This window comes from Myotis yumanensis, unplaced genomic scaffold (genome assembly GCF_028538775.1).
Source record: "Myotis yumanensis isolate MYYU_CA2020_CCGP unplaced genomic scaffold, mMyoYum1.0.hap1 SCAF_7, whole genome shotgun sequence".
Taxonomy (NCBI): domain Eukaryota; kingdom Metazoa; phylum Chordata; class Mammalia; order Chiroptera; family Vespertilionidae; genus Myotis; species Myotis yumanensis.
Window position 1 is genome coordinate 30,005,439 of NW_027223758.1, and position 19,575 is coordinate 30,025,013.

The 19,575-nt window shown below is 38.8% G+C and overlaps 1 protein-coding gene across 2 annotated transcripts in view; it reads left to right on the top strand.

Annotated features, from left to right (window-relative positions):
• The window catches only part of RNF24 (ring finger protein 24), a 79,253-nt gene that overhangs the window by 36,576 nt on the left and 23,102 nt on the right, over positions 1 to 19,575 (top strand). For both annotated transcript variants that reach the window (XM_070419967.1, XM_070419968.1), the window contains exons 3-4: positions 11,006 to 11,048; positions 13,527 to 13,568. In XM_070419967.1, the coding sequence (XP_070276068.1) occupies positions 11,006 to 11,048; positions 13,527 to 13,568 (85 nt within the window). The remainder of the gene's footprint in view (positions 1 to 11,005; positions 11,049 to 13,526; positions 13,569 to 19,575) is intronic.

A 19,575-nucleotide genomic window follows, 5' to 3' on the forward strand; every position in this document is an offset into this window, starting at 1 on the left:
ATGTAAATATTCAGCTTTTTTTAAAAATTAGGGAATTAGCCATAATTAAACAGGACCTCATAGCATTAAAATATTCCTTTTTTCCAAACCTAATAAATTTTTTTGGAAATTTCTCTACAAATACTGGCTTAATTCAAATTTGTGAATTTAATATTTGAAACCGAATTATTTCTTAAAAGAAGATAAAAATATTTTAAAAGATTAAGGAAGAGCTTATATAAAATATTCTAAAATGTAGATAGCTCATAGTACAGTTTTTATTATTATGTCAAAGAATTAATTAAGCCTTAGATTTTTGTTTGCTTTAGGAAAAATACTAATATACCAGTTGTGATTCTGGGTAAATTTTTTGAGAAATAAGTTATGAAACACTATTTTACCTCGTATTTCTTTCAGTAATCAAGCAAGCAAAGGGATAAAGCAAAAAAATCATAGCAGTTGTTTTTATGCTATGATTTCATACTATGATCGCCCTGCTGGTCGCCCTGCAGAGGGAGGCAACTGGTGGCAGCTGGGGGTGGGGCTGGCAAGTGGGCAGTGCCAGGCTGGCCAAGGCAGGTGCCAGTGGGGGGGCCCCCCCGATCACCCCGCCGGTCGCCCCACAGATAGGCCCTGATTGCCAGCCAGGCCTAGGGACCCTACCCGTGCACAAATTTTGTGCACTGAGCCTCTAGTTTTTAAATATAACAAGTTCTTCAGCACCTTCCTAGGGAGCTCTTCTGTTCTCATGCAGAGAGATCCCTCCAGTCATAGCTAGACTCATCAGAACCATTGGAGGAACACAGCTTAGATCTAAACTAGACACCCTCTACCAACCACAGTCTTACACAACATTTTAGTATAGAATCTGTTGCCCATGACAGGGCTATAAATAGATCACTACTGGAACACAAAAGGACTCTTACCTTGCTAGGAGTTATCCTATTTTATAATGAATCATATAATATTCTAATTTATGTTTGTTATTTATCTCTCTCCCTGGATAGAGTCTTGTCTGTTCTGTTTGCTGTATCCCAAACACCCAAAACTGAACAATATCTGGCACAGTATCGGTACTCAATAAATGTTTGTTGAGTAAATGAAAGTATGGTGTTCCTACTAGGAAGTCATTAGTTACACACTGAAAAACAAGGGTAAAATTAAAAACTAAAAATGGAAGGAAAATATTGAGTTACCTAATAGATACTAGAAAGTCTTGAACCAAGACAATGACAGTAGAGCTAGAGAGTGTGGGTGTGTTATGGATGGTTGTGAAAAATACTGGGGAGGTAAAAATCAACAAAATTTGGTGACTGGGCATTAAGGACAAGGAAATTATGAGCTTAGAACTTTTCCTGGACTTTTAGCTTAGCTGTTGGTTGGATAGCAATCCCTTCACAGAGATAGAAAATGGATGGCCAAATTGGGTGAAAGGATAAAGTTTCTGTTTCACACATGGGAGAACTGTATTCCCTGTGTAACAGTCAAGATGTTTAGTATATAGTTGGATATATAGGTCTAAAGCTTATGAAAAGTCTGGTCTAAAAATAGAGGGTCATGTAATAATAGGTGGAAGTTGAAGCCAAGAATGTCCCCTGGAGATAATGTGTATAGTGAAATAAAATGGATGCAGGACAGAATCCTAGGGAAACATTAATATTTAAGAAGAGCCCTTGACCTGGCTGGGTAGCTCAGTAGGTTGGAACATCATCCCAATACGCCAAGGTTGTGGGTTTGATCCCCACATACAAGAAGCAACCGATGAATGTATAAATATGTGGAACAACAAATCAATGTGTTTTTTTTTCTCTCAAGTCAATTTTTAAAAATATATATATATTTTATTGGTTTTTTACAGAGAGGAAGGGAGAGGGATAGAGAGTTAGAAACATTGATCAGCTGCTTCCTGCACACCCCTACTGGGGATGTGCCCGCAACCAAGGTACATGCCCTTGTCTGGAATCGAACCTGGGACCCTTCAGTCCGCAGGCTGATGCTCTGTCCACTGAGCCAAACCGGTTAGGGCTCAAGTCAATTTTTAAAAAAAGAAGAAAAGCCCATAAAAGAGACTAGGAAGGGGGATAGCAGGAGAAAGAAGAAAATCATGATAGAGGTGCTCCACAAGTAGGGTTTCAGTGGATTGAGTCAGTTGTGTCAGCAGGAAGGTGTAATAAACAAGATATTTGTTAATCGATTGTTTACATTATCAGTAAGGCTTCTGGTCAACAGTAGGTTATTAGTAATTAAGTTTTTGGGGAGTCAAAAGTTTTATGTGGCTTTTCTTTTTTTTTTTTTTAATTTTTATTGATTTTTTACAGAGAGGAAGGGAGAGAGATAGAGAGTTAGAAACATCGATGAGAGAGAAACATCGATCAGCTGCCTCCTGCACATCTCCCACTGGGGATGTGCCCGCAACCCAGGTACATGCCCTTGACCGGAATCGAACCTGGGACCTTTCAGTCCGCAAGCCGACGCTCTATCCACTGAGCCAAACCGGTTTCGGCTATGTGGCTTTTCAATTGTGCAGGAAATTGGCATCCCTAACCCATGCATTGTTCAAGGGTCAGCTTTACATTTGACAATTAGGTTTGCATCCATAATCTTATAAAAGTTTCAGTAGCGTGGGTACAGGGGCGACAAAAGGTAAGCTATAATGGGACAAAGCTTCAGCAGCAGGTAATAAATATAACATCTTTGAAGAATCTTGGCTGAGAAAAGATGCGGGGGAGGGGGGGGAGTTTGCTCTAGAAATCAAGGAAGTATTTTGGTGCCTGATTATGTTTTTAAGTTAGAGATTTATAATATAAACTAGAGGCCCAGTGCATGAAATTCGTGCATGGGTAGGGTCCCTAGGCTTGGCCAGCAATCAGGGCTGATCTGTGGGGAGACCGGCAGGGCAATGGGGGGGGGCCCCCTGCTGGCACCCACCTTGGCCGGCCTGGTACCACCCACTCGCTGGCCCCACCCCCTGCCGCTGCTGCTGGTCACCTCCCTCTGCCTGCTGGCACCCGCCTTGGCTGGCCTGGTGCTGCCCACTCACAGGCCCCGCCCCCCGCCAAACAGTTGTTCCACAGGTCGTTCCGCTGTTCGGTCAATTTGCATATTAGGGTTTTATATAGATAGATATTCTATTTATAGGTATTAAGGAGAATGAGCTAGTTACGGAATATTTGTGAGAAATAATGAATCGTGGAGATGAAAAGAGACATACCTAAAAGTTATAGCACTATTATTCGTAAGCAGGAGAATACCTTCTTAAGACAGGGATGAAGGTAACTTCAGAAAACAATACATATGTAGGAATGTGGGGCTGGGAGTGAAAGAACTGCATACATGGCAACCTCTTTCTTTATGAAGTAGTTGAAAATGGTGGGGAGGGAGGTGATCGGGTAAAATTTGAGAACAGTGGCAAGCTTTTAAAATAGAAGCTTAGAATACTGAGCTTGAATATGTAGAATTAGAGAACAATGTGGAGGGTTTCATTGAGAATGGAGACCACAGATTTGTAGCAGCTGTAAGCTACATGGTTTTATCATTTTCTTTAGCACTGTTCAGCATTGCTAATCATACTCTCTTAGGTATTTTTTTAGGAATTAATATTTATTAAACACTTAATATATGTCAGACCCTGTGCTGTGCACTGCAGTTAAATAGGTAATTTTAGTATCTTTATTTTACAGAAGTTAAATAATTTTCCTACAACCACACATACACAGAAGTTGGTTAGAGTTGAGACTGAAATTCACTTGTATCTGACCCCAGAGCATGTCCTCATAATCACTTAAAAAATAATAATAAATTGTATTTTTCAGGCTTCATTCAAAAATAACCATTTCAGGTTTTCATAATCATTTTCAAAAGACAGATTTGCATATTGAGGCTATTCTAAAACCATTATTTTAATTTTGAGCCTGAAATTTTTAAATGAAGACTGTACCTGTTTTCCTTTTTAAAAAAATACATTTTATTGACTTCAGAGAGGAAGGGAGAGTGATAGAAACATCAGTGATGAGAGAGAATCATTGATCAGCTGCCTCCTGCACACCCCCTGAAGCCCAAGCAACAAAAGAAAGAATAGATAAATTGGACTTAAAAAAATTAAAAATATTTTTGCATTAAAGAACATTATCAAGAAAGTAAAAAGACAAACTTTAGAATGGGAGAAAAATACTTGCCAATCATATCTGATAAGAGATTAACACATGTTTTAAAAACTCTTACAGCTCAACAACAAAAAGACAGCTGAATTGCCCAGCTGGTGTGGGTCAGTGGTTGAGCGTCAATCTATGAACCAGGAGGTCACGATTCTATTCCCAGTCAGGGCACATACCCAGCTTGCAGGCTTGATCCCCAGTGGGGGGTGTGCAGAAGGGAGCTAATCGGTGATTCTGTCATCATTGATGTTTCTATCCCTCTCCCTTCCTCTCTGAAATCAATAAAAATATATATTTTTTTAAAAAGACAACTGAGCTTAGGCCAGTTTGGCTCACTGGATAGAGCGTCGGCCTGGGGACTGAAGAGTCCCGGGTTCGATTCCAGTCAAGGGCATATACCTTGGTTGCAGGCACATCCCCAGTGGGGGCTGTGCAGGAGGCAGCTGATCGATGCTTCCCTCTCATCGATGTTTCTAACTCTCTATCCCTCTCCCTTCCTCTCTGTAAAAAATCAATACAATATATTTTTAAAAAATAAAATAAAAAGACAACTGAATTGAAAATAGGCAAATGACGTAAATAGTCACTTTTCCAAAGAAGATATACCGGGTGGGGCAATAGTAGGTGTACAGTTGTTCATATGGAAGATATTACAATAATTAATAAAAGAATAAACTTTTGCATACTCACAACTATTAACCCACTTTTGCCCTACCCTGTACAAATGGCCAATAAACACATGAAAAGATGTTCAACATTATTGGTCATTAAGGAAATGCAAATTAAAACCACAGCGAGATACCACTTCACACCTAAGATGCTGTACTCAAAAATATGGAAAATTACAAGTGTTGGTGAGGATGCAAAGAAATAGAAACCCACACATGTTGCCTGTGGTAGTGTAAAATGGTGCAGCCACTATGGAAAAGAGCTCAGCAGCTTCTCAAAAAGTTAAGCATAGAATTACTATATGACCCAGACATTTCACTTCTAGGTGAATACCCAAGACAAATGAAGAGCTATGCCTACACAGAAACTTATACAGGAATGCTTATAACAGCATTATTCATAATGGTCCAAACATGTATAAAACCCAAATGTCCATCAACAGATGGATAAACAAATTGTAGCATATATTCAGCCATAAAAAGGAGTGAAGAACTGATGCATACTACAATTAGGATGAGCCTTAAAAACATTATGCTAAGTGAAAAGCCAAGCACAAAAGATCACATATTGTATGATTTGTTATATAGACATACATATTTCTATCCATAATAGGCAAATCCGTAAAGACAGAATGCAGATTAGAGGTTACCAGGAGATAGGAGAAGGGGGACTACCTAATGCAGTGATGGCGAACCTATGCCACGCGTGTCAGAGGTGACACGCGAACTCATTTTTTTGGTTGATTTTTCTTTGTTAAATGGCATTTAAATATATAAAATAAATATCAAAAATATAAATCTTTGTTTTACTATGGTTGCAAAGATAAAAAAAATTTCTATATGTGACACAGCACCAGAGTTAAGTTAGGGTTTTTCAAAATGCTGACACCGAGCTCAAAAGGTTCGCCATCACTGACCTAATGAGACCACTTAGTGAGATCTCATGTTTTTTGGAGGGTGATGAAAAATTTTGAAACTAGAGAGAGCTGGTGGTTGTACAACATTGTGACCACACTAAACACCACTGAATTATACAATTTAAAATGGTTAATTTTATGTGAATACAAATAAAGGAGTATTAAAATTTTTTATTAAAGGAATAAGAAAACTGACTCAAGAAGAAATAGAAAATATTAATAACTATATACCTAGTAAATTGAATGTGTTATTAAACATTCCTACAAAGAGACTACAAGCCAGGTAATTGCACCAGTGAATTCCTTCAAACAGTAAAGAAAACAATACTTCTTAAATGACTTCCAAAGAATAGAAGAAATACTCAACTAATATAATGGGAACAGCATAATTTTGATTAAAATTATACAAAGCCTCACAAGGACATTACAAAAAAGGAACTTACAGACTTATGTCTCTCATGAACAAAATATTAGTAAATCAAATTCAGGGATATGCAAAAATGGTAGTACATTATCTTCAAGTGGACATTATTCCAGGAATGAAGGTATCAACACAATATACCACATTAACAGTAAAGAAAAAAAATGGCAGGGGGAGTGATGGGGGAAAAAATTTTATAGAGTCCCGCTGGTGTGCTCAATGGTTAGTATCAACCCATGTACCAGGAGGTCACCAGTTCAATTCCTGGTCGGAGCACATACATGGGTTGCAGGCTCAATACCCAGTGGGGGGCATACAAGAGGCCACGGATTGAAGTTTCTCATTGATGTTTCTCTCTCCCTTTCTCAAATCAGTAACATATTTTTTTAAAACCACCAAAAACTAATACCTATTCATGATTTTTAAAAATCAAAAACTAGGATACAAGGGAACTTTGTTTATTTGAATCAAAGTTATGCACAAAAAATCTAGAGAAACATCATACTTAATAGAGATGGGTTTTTATTTTTAGTTATATAATTTTATTTTATGCATTTAAATTTTTTTTAAATCTTTATTGTTGAAAGTATTACATATGTCCCCTGTTCCCCTCCATTGACCTTCAGTAGTGATGTCACCACTTTTATTTGCCATTGTATTAGAGGTCCTAGCCAATGCAGAAAAAAAAGAGTAATAAAAGAAATGAAATAAAAAATAAAGAAGTAAAATACCTAAAGATTATAAAGGCAGAGTTTAAACTGTCATTATTTGTAGACAGGAAGATTGTATATATTAAAAAATCCAAAATATTCTACAGATAAACTATTTAAAAATAATAAGTGAACTTAGCAAGTCATTAGATACAGGACCAATATACAAAAAATTGTTTTTTCTATGTAGTAGCAATAATGAATTAGAAAATTAAAAAAATTATAATTTATAGTAGATCAAAACTTACTAAAATCTAGGAATAAATCTAATGAAAGATATATAAGCGTTCTACCTAGAAATGTATAAAGAGAAATTAAGATATAATAAGTAGGATCATAGATTGAAAACTCAATCTTGTAAAGATGTCAGTTTTTCCCCAGTTGATCTATAACTTCCATACAATCTCAGTCAAAATCCCAGTAGATTTTTTGTGGAAACTGACAAGCTCATGAAATTGGTATGGAAATGCGAGGACCAAGAGTAGCCAAGAAGTCCTCATAGCTTGAGGACTTCTAATACCAGATCCCAAAACTTGTTACAGAGCTCCAGTACTTAAGACAGAGTGCTATTCACCTAGCACCCAGATCCTGCTTTCTAAATACTATTCTCCAGTAAAAGGAACCAAGGTTCTTTGGAAGAAGTGGCTAATTCCACAAATGGGGCATGGAAAATACAAAATGAGCCGGAAACATCTTTCAGTGCTAATAAGCAAGGAAATTCATGGAAAAAGATGAGGGCACATTAAAAGGACACAGAAGTTAATCCGATGAAGCTCCTAAAGGCCAAACCTAAATCAATGTGAGCAATAAAATAAATAATGATCATATTGAATTCTAACCCATAGACTAAAACAAATATCCATGAGTCATAGTGATATAAAAAAATGAGGGAGAAGCGACTTATGTTCCTTACAGAAGAATTCCAGTTAATAATTATGCAAGGAATTAGGAAACTACAAAGCCACCACCAGGCAAACACTACAGTAATTGTTGCAAGCAAGATGAGTGCTGAATCAGTGGGCAAAAGCTTGAGAATAAGTAGGATTTTACATAGTTTCAACATCTCTCCCCCAAGATGTTGGTCAGTTTCAAAAAGGAAAATAATAACTACAGTGGAGAGACCCAGTAGACACTCCATGAACAAGTGATCATGGTTAATATGTCAAAATCTTGAAAGAAAAGAAAAACTAAGGCTCCTGCGACAGATTGGAAGAGGCTAAGGAGACATGGATTGGGTCATAGAACAGGAAAAGGATATTAGTGAAAAAAACTGGTGAAATTCAAATAAAGTCTCTTATTTTGTTGATATATCAACATTAAATCAATATATCAGTGTTAATTTACTTGCTTTGATTTTTGTACTATGGTTGTGTGAGATGAACATTGGAAAAACTGGGACTAAGGTATATGTGAACTCTTCTGTAAATCTAAAATTATTTCAAAATACAAGTTTTTTTTAAAAACACACACACACACAAAAAAAAAAACCTAGCATGGTATTGAAAACAAGGTGCATCAGTTTCCCAGGGCTGCTGTAACCACCTACTACAAACTGGGTGGCTTAAAACAACAGAAATTTCATCTTACATTCTGGAGGCTAGAATTTCAAAATCAAGGTGTCAGCAGGGCCATGCTCCCTCTGAAGACTCTAGGGTAGGATCCTTCCTTGCCTCTTATAGCTGCATTACTTCTGTTTCTGTCTTCACCTGGCTTTCTTCCCTATGTCTGTATTTCCACCCTAAATCCAATATGCACGCTGCATCCAGTATGACCTTATTTTAATTAAATAATCTGCAAATACTATTTCCAAATAAGGTTATATCCTAAGGTTCCAGTTAGATATAATTTTTAAGGGGACACTGTTCAACCTAGTATACAAATATGGGCAAATAGACCAGTGGAACAGAATAAAAACTCTTGAAATAGACTCACATATTGTGTCTGACTTACAACAGATGTGCCACTGCAATGCAGTGGGGGAGGAGGATCTTTGTAATAAATGAGTCAAACAGAAATCTGCATGTGGATGAAAAGAATCTTGACCTCTACTTCAAATCATACATAAAGACTAATTTCAGAATATATATATATATATATATATATATATATATATATGTATATATGTAATAGGTAAAATAACAAATTGTTTTCAAGAGAATATCTTCATGATCTGGGGGTAGGCAAAGGTTTTTTTAATTGGACACAAAAAGAACTGACATTATTGGGACTAGTTGATAAATTGGACTTAATTTAAAATAAAAGCTTCTGTTCATCAGAAGATACCATTAGGAGAATGAAAAGGCAAAAGCCCCAGAGTAGGAGTAGATAATTACAGTACACAGACCAAACAGAGGACTCACATCTAAAATATATAAGGAATTCCTATAAATCAATAAGAAGAAGGTAAACAACTCATTTTTTTTTAATGGGCAAAAAATCAAACAGGCATTTCATAAAAGAAGATATCCAATTGGGAATAAGCATATGAAAGGGTTCTGCACACCATTTGGGAAATGCAAATTTAAACCAAAATGAGATACCACTAAATACCCACTAGATTGGCTTAAAATTTTTGAACCGACCTTACAAAGCAGTGGCAAAGATGTGGAACAACTATAACTCTCATGCTTTACCCACAGGAGTAGAAATTGGTGCAAGCACTTTGGACCAACAGTTCTACTCCTAGGTATATACTCCACAGAAATGAGTCTGTATGTCCACTAAATGACACATAGAAGAATTTGTGTAGCAGCTTTATTCATAATAGCCTAAAATTGGAAGTAATCTAAATATCAACAGTAGAATGGATAAATTATATTTATAGTGTTCATACAAAGGAACACTATATGTCAGTCAAAAAGAGAATTACTGCAACAACATAAATTTCAAAAGTAACTGTTGGCTGAAAGAAGCCAATGCAAAAGAGTGTATACCAAATGATCCATTTATGTGGAGTTCAAAAACAAGCATCATCCTATATAATAAAAGGCTAATATGCAAATAGACCAAACGGTGGAACAACCGAACAATTGGTCGCTATGACGTGCGCTTACCACCAGGGGGCATGTGTGGAACATGGCAGGTGTTGGCTGCAACAGGATGGTGGAGCAGGTGAGTGGGGGAACCAGACCAAGGTGGGGCACCGGTCGCTGTCATTGAGATGAGCCTCTGGTGGTTACTGAAAATACTTTGCTCCTGTGTGCTGCAGTCCTGCCCGGCACTCGCATCTGCTGCCGGCGTTGGGCCTGCTCACACCCACAGCCGGTGCCAGACCCACCACTCCCACCCGCTGCTGGTGCCTGGCGCCAGTCCTGATCATTCAGCTCCATTAGCGGGTGTGAGCGGCAGCTGCTGGCCCTGATCGCCCAAGGGCTTCTCCACCTCCCCCTGCTCCTGAGGGGCAATCGGGGCAGCAGCCACCACTCGCACCCACTGACGGTGCCGGCCCCAATCGCTCTGCACTGTCAGCACTTGGGAGCGGTGGTGGCGGAAGTGGGGCTGCCTGCAGACAGGACAGAGGGAGGGATTGGGTGGGATCACAGAGGATGGGCTGAGACCCAACCCTGTGCCTACTGCAGCCTCACAGCCCACAGTTCCTTTCAAGGTGCACGAATTTGTGCACTGGGCCCCTAGTTAATCTATAATGATAGAAATCAGGATAGTGGTGACCTCTTTGGGTGGATATTGATTGGGAGAAGTCATTGAAGGGGTGCTGTAAATGTTGTGTACCTTGACTAGATGATAGTTACACTGGTATATATAAATGTGTATGTGTATTTTTTAATTCACTGAATTCTTAAGGTTTTTGTAATTATTAGATGTATATTATACTTAAAATTTTAAATAAAAAATGTATATTAAATATTGAAACAAGTGGACTATCATCAACATAAAAATTGAGGCTTCATTAAAATATTTGTTGAGATTTGGTTTTAATGAGATTTTACTTGAATTTACATTTAGATATCATTCTATGGTTCACTGTTCACTTACTCAAGACATGTAACAGATGTGTCATTTGGGTGTATTCCAGGATAAAGACTCTGGATTTTAAACCATAAATGATATAAACTGATACCGAAATTAGCAGTTTCCTTATTTTTTTCAAATTGTTGTCTTGGAAATCTCAATATCACATTGTTCATTTGTCTTTTAGGTTAAGACATCAAGCACACAAAGAATTTTATGCCTATAAACAGGTGAGAAATTTACTTCAGATTGACTTTGATAGTGTTTTGTACCCAAAAAATGAGAACTCAGATTTGCACTCATTTTAAACTAGGACTTGTGTTCATTTTAGCATTTTATTTGCCAGTTTACAGTAAAAATAGATCAACTTTAAGTACTCTTCTTTCTAATTATTTGAAGTTATAGAAAGTTCACATGCTACAATAATATAGTTTAACAGGGAACTTAAGCTAACATTTTGCTAAAGAGAAATGCTGTAGCTTATAATTCTTAAAGGTTATATTAAACTAGTGGCTCAGTGCATGGATTCATGCACATTGAAAGGAAATTAATTAGAAGAAATATTTTAATATCACTATTCTCCCTTTCTCTATAATAGAACTATCAGAGATGAAAGAAAATTAGTAAAGTGTATATGAAAATAATATATAAATTAATAAATAACAACATGATATAATAACAACAAAGACATGATAGCCGCTTTCTTTTAGCTTCAGAGTGTCAACAAAAACAACCAAATTCACAATCGACGATGACAGATAGGAACACACGCACGCGATTGGCGCTAGCGAGAGCTTTATATGTATCACATATGTGCTAGTCAACATTTATTTTTAAATTGCCAGTGCCCATCATGTGTACCTGCCAGTTGGTCAGACGGACCTATGATCGGTCACTTAGCCTTTTATATATATAGATGAGATTCCATTAAATAATTTTTTTACCTCCCTCATTAAAAACATACAACTTCCTCAGAGATGACCAGCTCTGTTCTAGTGATCTCATCTCCTCCCCTTTTGTACTTTAAATGTTAGCTAATGTCATACCACTAGAAGTCTACTTGGATCATCACTGGTAACCCTTGCCCCTTTGTACTGTCCCTTTACTGATTTGTTCTTTAAAGTAATAAACTTAGCTTTACTTGAAAGCAAAGTAAAATTTCTTTTTTTCTTACATGTGTCATCCATTAACATTTTACCACTGATACCAAACAGTGGGCCTAGTTGTTCCTTTTCTTTTGAACCAAAGCGTGAAATTATTTTGTTGTTCTTAGCTTTTTGGGGAAAAAGCTTCAGCTTTTGTGGGACAAGCTGCAGCTTATTTTGGTCTTTAACCTTTATGACATGATGTTATAGAACCATCTCACCAGTTTAGGATTATATATCATTTTCTCCATCTTTTGTCTGTGTCTCTGAAATATGAGCTCATGGGCGAGTTTCTTAGATGTTGACATTGATGTCATAGGTAACCCCACACTCTTCCCTATAGGTCTCATGTGGGATTCATACACAGGCTGGAATGTTTTAGTTTTCTAAATAAATGAATCTTTTTGTCTCAGTTCTTTCACGATCTTGACAACCTACAAGATATTTGTATGTAAAAAAGGCTAACTAGAAAGTAAAATTGGCCCTAACCGGTTTGGCTCAGTGGATAGAGCATCAACCTGTGGACTGAAGGGTTCCAGGTTTGATTCCAGTCAAGGGAATGTAACTTGGTTGCGGGCACATCCCCAGTGGGAGGTGTGCAGGAGACAGCTGATCGATGTTTCTCTCTCATCGATGTTTCTAACTCTGTATCCTTCTCCCTTCCTCTCTGTAAAAAAAAATCAATAAAATATATGTATTTTTTAAAAGTAAAATTGGCCTTGCTGGTCATTTAAAAGGTGAAATTGACTGATAGAACTATTAAAGTCACAAAATGTGGTAAAAATTGTCCTTTAAAAATACTGACTTTGAAATGTAATACATTCCTGCATAACTAGATGGTAGCTTTTGGTTGTGATTTCTGAAAATGTGATTTGCCCTCAAAACTATTTTTGATTCAGGTATATAAGATACTCAAAATAGAGATTTTTCCCAAATTTCACTTGTCTGTTTTTTCACTTGAAGATGACATATAATTCTAATAAGCTAAGTTTATTCTCAGAACTTTTCAATTTAAGTAGTCATTTGCCCTCTTGTCATTTGGCATTCCTTTTAACTGATATTCAGTCACTGCAAAGTCAGATTAGAAACAGCACCTGGATAAGTTTTAAGCCTATTTACATAACTCTAGAGAGAAACTTTTCTGAGGATAGTGATGTATAATAATGAGCAAAACTTCTAAAATTAAGATTGATTTTACTTTTTAATCTTCAATAATTACTAATTAGTTAATCCCATCAGTCAGTGCTGTGCTTTACTGAACCATAAGGCAGTCAATTTCCTACCCTGTGTTTGTACTTAGTCTATATGGGCATGTGTTAATGTCTTTTCCCAAAATTTAATCTATTGTCAAAGAGACTATAAAATTGCTTTCCAGAAGAATATTGCATCATTGTTCAATTTCAAAGAATGTTGATAAAATGTTCTATCTCAAACTGTAAAAGAAATTCACTTCAATACTAAATAAGAGGGGAAATTAGCTATATATACAAAGAAAACTAAGTATGAGAAATTTTTTTAATTACAGACACAAATGGGCATAAAAACATACTTTTTGTCTTACAGGTTATATTAAAAGAGAAAGTAAAAGAACTGAATTTACATGAAGTAAGTTGCCTAATAAGTATTTTAATCTTTTCTTGAACTGTTTTCTAATAAAGTGGTATGCTATGGTATGCTTAAACATCTTTATTTTCAGAAGTGGAAAAATATTAAGTTTATTTAGCCTGGTCAGAGTAGCTCAGTTGGTTGAGCATTGCCCTGTGCACCAAAATGTTGCAGATTCCATTCCTGGATAGGGCACATACCCAGGTTGTGGGTTCCATCCCCGGTTGGGGCATTTACAGAAGGCAGCCAATCGATGTTTCTCTCTCACATTGATGTCTCTCTCTCTCTCCTGTCCTCTCTCTAAGCATGTCCTCAGGTGAGGATTTTTTTAAATTAGGTTTATTTTGTCCTGTCCGGTTTGGCTCATTGGATAGAGCATCGGCCCTTGGACTGAAGGGTCATGGGTTCAATTCCGGTCAAGGGCACGTACCTCAGTTGCAGGCTCAATCCCCAGCCCAGGTTGGAGCCCGGGGTGCATGCAGGAGGCAATCAATTTATGTCAGTCTCTCTCACATCCATGTTTCTCTCTCTCTTTTTCCCTCCACCTCCCTTCCACTCTCTCTAAATATCAGTGGAAAGCCCTAGCCAGTTTGGCGCAGTGGATAGAGTATCAGACTGCAGACCAAAGGGTCCCGGGTTTGATTCTGGTCAAGGTCACACTTTGATTGCAGGCTCCTCCCGGGCCCTGGTCCTGGTCGAGGTGTATGCAAGAGGCAACCAATCAATGTGTTTCTCTCACATAGATATTTCTCTCTCTGCCTTCTCTCTCTTCCACTCTCTCTCAAAGTCAATGGAAAAATATCCTCAGGTGAGGATTAACTATCTAAATAAATAAAATTTGGTTTATTTTGATCAGCTTAATAGAATATTTGAGGATGAGGTCATAAAAATCAATTGTGTGAAGACTTTAAGAGAATAACATAACTCATATTTTTAATAGGGATGGTGCCCACGTAAGATTGCATAGCAGCAGGGATGCTGCTGTCTGTCAATGCTCTATGAATAGGAGATAGATATGTTGGTTTTTCTACTCAAGGTGAATTTGCAGTAATTTCACTCTTAAAAATGTTCCCAGTAGTTCCTTCTTACCAATGTTACAAAAATGGCAGTGATTATTTCTTGGAGGTAGGAGTTTGGGGAGATAAGGCAGAGTAGTGGAATAGGGAAGAACACACAGGGAGAGGTATATCCTTGGGATTATCTCGTGTTGAGGTTGCATGGTGTGGTCCATAGGAGTTCCCTATGTAATTATGCTTTGTAACTTAAATACAAAAGTGTGTGTGTGTGTGTGTGTGTGTGTGTGTGTGTGTGTGTCCCCTGATGTATACCTTAAGACACATAGTCTGTAAGAATTCTAATTTTATTCCTTGTGTTGCCTCTTTTAATTTTAGGGCCCTCTCTCTTTCTGAGTTTTTGAGTTGGTGTTTAAAACAAGGATTTGGAAAGTTGCACATGTAATATCTGTTTTCTTAGATTAACTGTGGTGAAGCTACATTGCCCATCTCTTCTTTAAAGATAGATTGTGAAATTATTTGAATAATAATAAAAATGATTTATATTGTTGAACACTTTGAAATCCTTTGCTCTTTCTGCATATTTTTAATCAGAATTGATATGTTACAGCATTTTAGGCCTAACCTTGAATTAAACTCAAGCATCAATTACTGTTTGATTTTTTAAATTTCCCAAAAGTTAACTTTGGCACATGGCCAAAATTAACATGAAGTAATAGAGGGTGATCCCTTTTCTGTTTAGGGTCTCTTCTGACATACATTAGCCATATTGAATAACCAGGTTTGTCAGGAATAGAAGTCTTCCTTATTGGTCTGACCCATTGGTTTAGAGTCTTTGTCCTAAGTGCACTGTGTGGCAGCATTGTCTATCAGAGTTAGTACCCCAGCTGTACCCACCAATTTCAATTCTGTTGGGTCTGACCAAGCTACTGATTTACCCTTCCCCTGCTATTTAAAACTATGGCTTGGAAAACCTAACCTTGCTCTACAGCTTGTGTTTAGAGGCATTATGCATTTTTCACAATTCATTTGGTTCTTTCCAGCTGCATTTTTTGGTAATGACACTATTTTTTGTCAAACTTTTGTGTGTGGGTAGCCTAATTATACAGTGATTTCAGTATGAATACTGTTATTGAATAATTACAATAGTGAAAAATCAGAGACAAGCTAAGTGTCCATCAGTAGCATAATGAATAAATTAAGCATGATGCACTGGAAGATCACCCACGTAAGAGAGGGAGAGAGGAAAGAAAGGAAACCTGATACAGTGACTCATACAATGAGGTACTATAAAGCAGGCAAAATTAAGGAACAAGTCCTATCTAGAAGTATAGCAATCAACCTGGAAAAATCTCTAATGGGATCTTGATAAAAGCAAGTTGCAAGATGATATAAATGTTTATATCATATATGTAAAATGAAATAAACACTAGGTTTTTCATGGGTTTTGTATGCAAACTGCAAAGTGTTTTACTGTTTGAGAAGGACAGATAATGATCACACAGAGGAGGAGAAAAGAAGAAAAAGATTAGGGGAAATTGGTCGAATGGAAGTCAGTTTTATATGCAATGTTCTTGATTTTAAAGAAGGAAAATAAGTTAACATTAAATTTTAAAAATAATTTTTAAATTATTGAATACATAAAACATGTCAGACACTGTACTAAACCATAGAGACACAAAGAAGCATAAAATACATACTAATTTATGCTCTCAAGAAGTCTCACAGAAGAGCGTGTAAATGAGAAAGTCATGGAATGTGCAGAGGGTGCTATTACCTGGTATATACACTGAGAGGTCTGGTATCACATGATCCATGATCTTTTTGGCTTTTGCTCTCATACGGGAGCCTTCCTGGGACCTTTCAGACTCAGATGCCCAGGCACCACCCCACTCCACCCTACCTCCGACAGTGTCCTAGACAGTTAGCTCTATATCTGTGACTATTTATGTCATTTTTTTGTTTATGTTTTTCCTACCAGTCTAGGAGTTAGGCAACACTTATAAGTGAAGCTAAAGGGTGATATATACATATTTAAGCATCTATACTAATAATAGAGGAACATGCAAATTGTCTGGGGCGCCGTCACAGTAACAGTAATGACTAAACAGCAGGCTGCATGGGGCAACCAGGCCGGAGTGGAGGGGGCAGTTGGGGACGACCAGGCCAGCAGGGGGGACAGTTAGGGGCATCAGGCAGGCAGGCAGGTGAGCAGTTAGGAGCCAGCAGTCCCAGATTGTGAGAGGGTGCAGGCTGGGCTGAGGGGGACCGCCCCCCCCCCCCCCCGCACAAATTTTGTGCACCGGGCCTCTAGTCTGTCTATAATAATAAAAGCATAATATGCTAATTAGACCGGACAGCCGAATGACCTTCTGGACGTCATTCCAGACGTACTTCCGGACGAAGCCACTGCGGCGGGGCCAAGGCAGAGGTGGTTAGGAGTGATCAGGGAGGCAGGTGAGCAGTTAGGGGCGATCAGGCAGGCAGGCAAGTGGTTAGGGGCAATCAGGCAGGCAGGTAGAGTGGTTAGGGGCGATTAGGCAGGCAAGCAGTTAGCCAGCAGTCCCGGATTGCCAGAGGGATGTCTGACTGCTGGTTTAGGCCCATTCCTGCAGGGATCAGGCCTAAACCGGCAGTTGGACATCCCCCAAGAGGGTCCCAGATTGCGAGAGGGTGCAGGCCAGGCTGAGAGACCCCCCACTCCCGTGCATGAATTTCATGCACCGGGCCTCTAGTATATATATAAAAGCTTAAGCGACCTGTCGACTGGTCGCTGTAATGTGCATTGACCACCAGGGGTCAGTCAACTTGGACAGATGAAAAGAGAAACAGGCGATTAGTCTATGAAAGACTGCAAGTAGGTGGGGCTGAGCTGCAGTTCTCATTGAGAGGCCAGGCTATCTGCCCAAATTTCACTGCTCCCCAGGGAGGCGCGGCACCCCGACCTCAGTCAACCCCTCCAGCTGCGTACTCCCCAGATAGCCAGGACCATGGGATAGAGGGAGGGAAAAAAGAGACTGCGAACTCCATCCCTAGCACCCACCTCCTCCTATCAAACTGGAGCCACTCCAGGACTTGCAGGAAGGCATATGAAGTGGGCAGCCTGGCCACACAGCTACCGCGACTCCTCATTCTGCCCTGGGCTACCCTTGGGCACTCACCCCATTTCTCTGAGCCTCAGTCTGCACCCCCAGAGAGGCCGCGGGAGCTCCACCCTAGGAACACACTTCTCCATAGCTGGGTGTGGCAGACCAGGAGATGCAAGGGGCTGCAGTGGAAGACGGGGGCCAGATGCTCAGCTGACCGGGTTGAGTGGGGCCAGGATGAGCAGGAGCAGCTCCTTCCCAGCCACCTGCTACTTCGCGCACTATCACATCTCTCGGGGGATGTTGGATGCCAATTTCAGCCCTATTGCCGCAGGCCACGCCCAGGGACCCATTTGTGCACTGGGCCTCTAGTGATAATATACAGTGGGGCCTTGACTTACGAGTTTAATTCGTTCCGTGACGGAGCTCATAACTCAAATTACTCGTATGTCAAATCATAAAGTGAACGAGTGAGACACGTGATGCTGGGCTGATGTTGTGGCGTTCACTGTGATGTTCGCTGCGCCAACCAGCGGTGGGGTATCTGAAGCTGGCTCATAACCCGAATTTTAGCTCGCAACTCAAAACAAAAAATCGGCCGAGAGACGGCTCGTATCTCGAAAAACTCATTAGTCGGAACACTCATAAGTCAAGGCCCCACTGTATTGTCTTTCTATAAAGAAAAATATCCTTGCCAAAACTGGTTTGGCTCAGTGGATAGAGCGTCGGCCTGCGGACCGAAAGGTCCCAGGTTCGATTCCGATCAAGGGCATGTACCTGGGTTGCGGGCACATCCCCCGTAGGAGATGTGCAGGAGGCAGCTGATCGATGTTTCTCTCTCATCGATGTTTCTAACTCTCTATCTCTCTCCTTTCCTCTCTGTAAAAAATCAATAAAATATATTTAAAAAAAAAAAAAAGAAAAATATCCTCTCTTAAAACTCATAGTTTACCCTTTTTTTTCTTCCTCCACCTTTTAACAGAAACATAAATATAGAGGAACATATTTCTAAAAAAAAAAACAAAAAACAACATGTTTCTAGTTCTAACCATGCAAGTGAGATAATAAATGGCATCTGATGGATCGTGGGGTCAAGAGAAACAGGTGCCATGGAAGCTGTGACACACTGGGACATGCAGGTACTGTGTAGAGGAGTTGCTAGCACTCAATGCTAGCTAATTGTTGCCATGGGGACAACAGTTGTTGTCAGATCTGGGGCTTTTCAGGTGAAGCCTGAGAGTCTTAGCATTAGTCTATCATCTACTTGCTGTTTGCATTTATTCTTTGATTTGTTCACCACAATGTCCCCAGCTCTGGTTATGATGAGTGGTTGTTTTCTCCATTAAATTTCTTTTGCACCTTTGTCAAAAATCAGATGGCCATATTTCTGTGAGTCTGTTTCTGGATTCTCTATTCTGTTCCATTGATTTATTGTCTATCTCTTTAGCCTTAATTACTATAGCTTTTTAGTAAGTCTTAAAATCAAGTAGTGTAATTCCTTCAACTTTATTCTTCTTTTCCAATACTGTTTTAACTAGTTCCTTTGCTCTTCCAAGTAAATTTTAGCATCAGCTTGCCTATATCCTAAAAAAAATCCTGCTGGGATTTTGGTTAGTATTGCATTAAATCTATAAATTACTTGGGGAGAAATTGGCATCTTTAACCATGTCAAATCTTCTAATTTATAAACATATTATGTCTTCTCATTTATTTCTTTTTTTAATCTTTATTGTTGAAAGTATTACAGATATTCCCTTTTTTCCCTCATTGTCCCTTTCTAGCCCACACCTGCCCCCTACACCAAGCCTTCACCCCTCTATTATCTGTGTCCATGGGTTGTGCATATATACATACAAGTTCTTTGGTTGATCTCTTCCCACCCACCCACCCACCTCCTCCTTCCCTCTG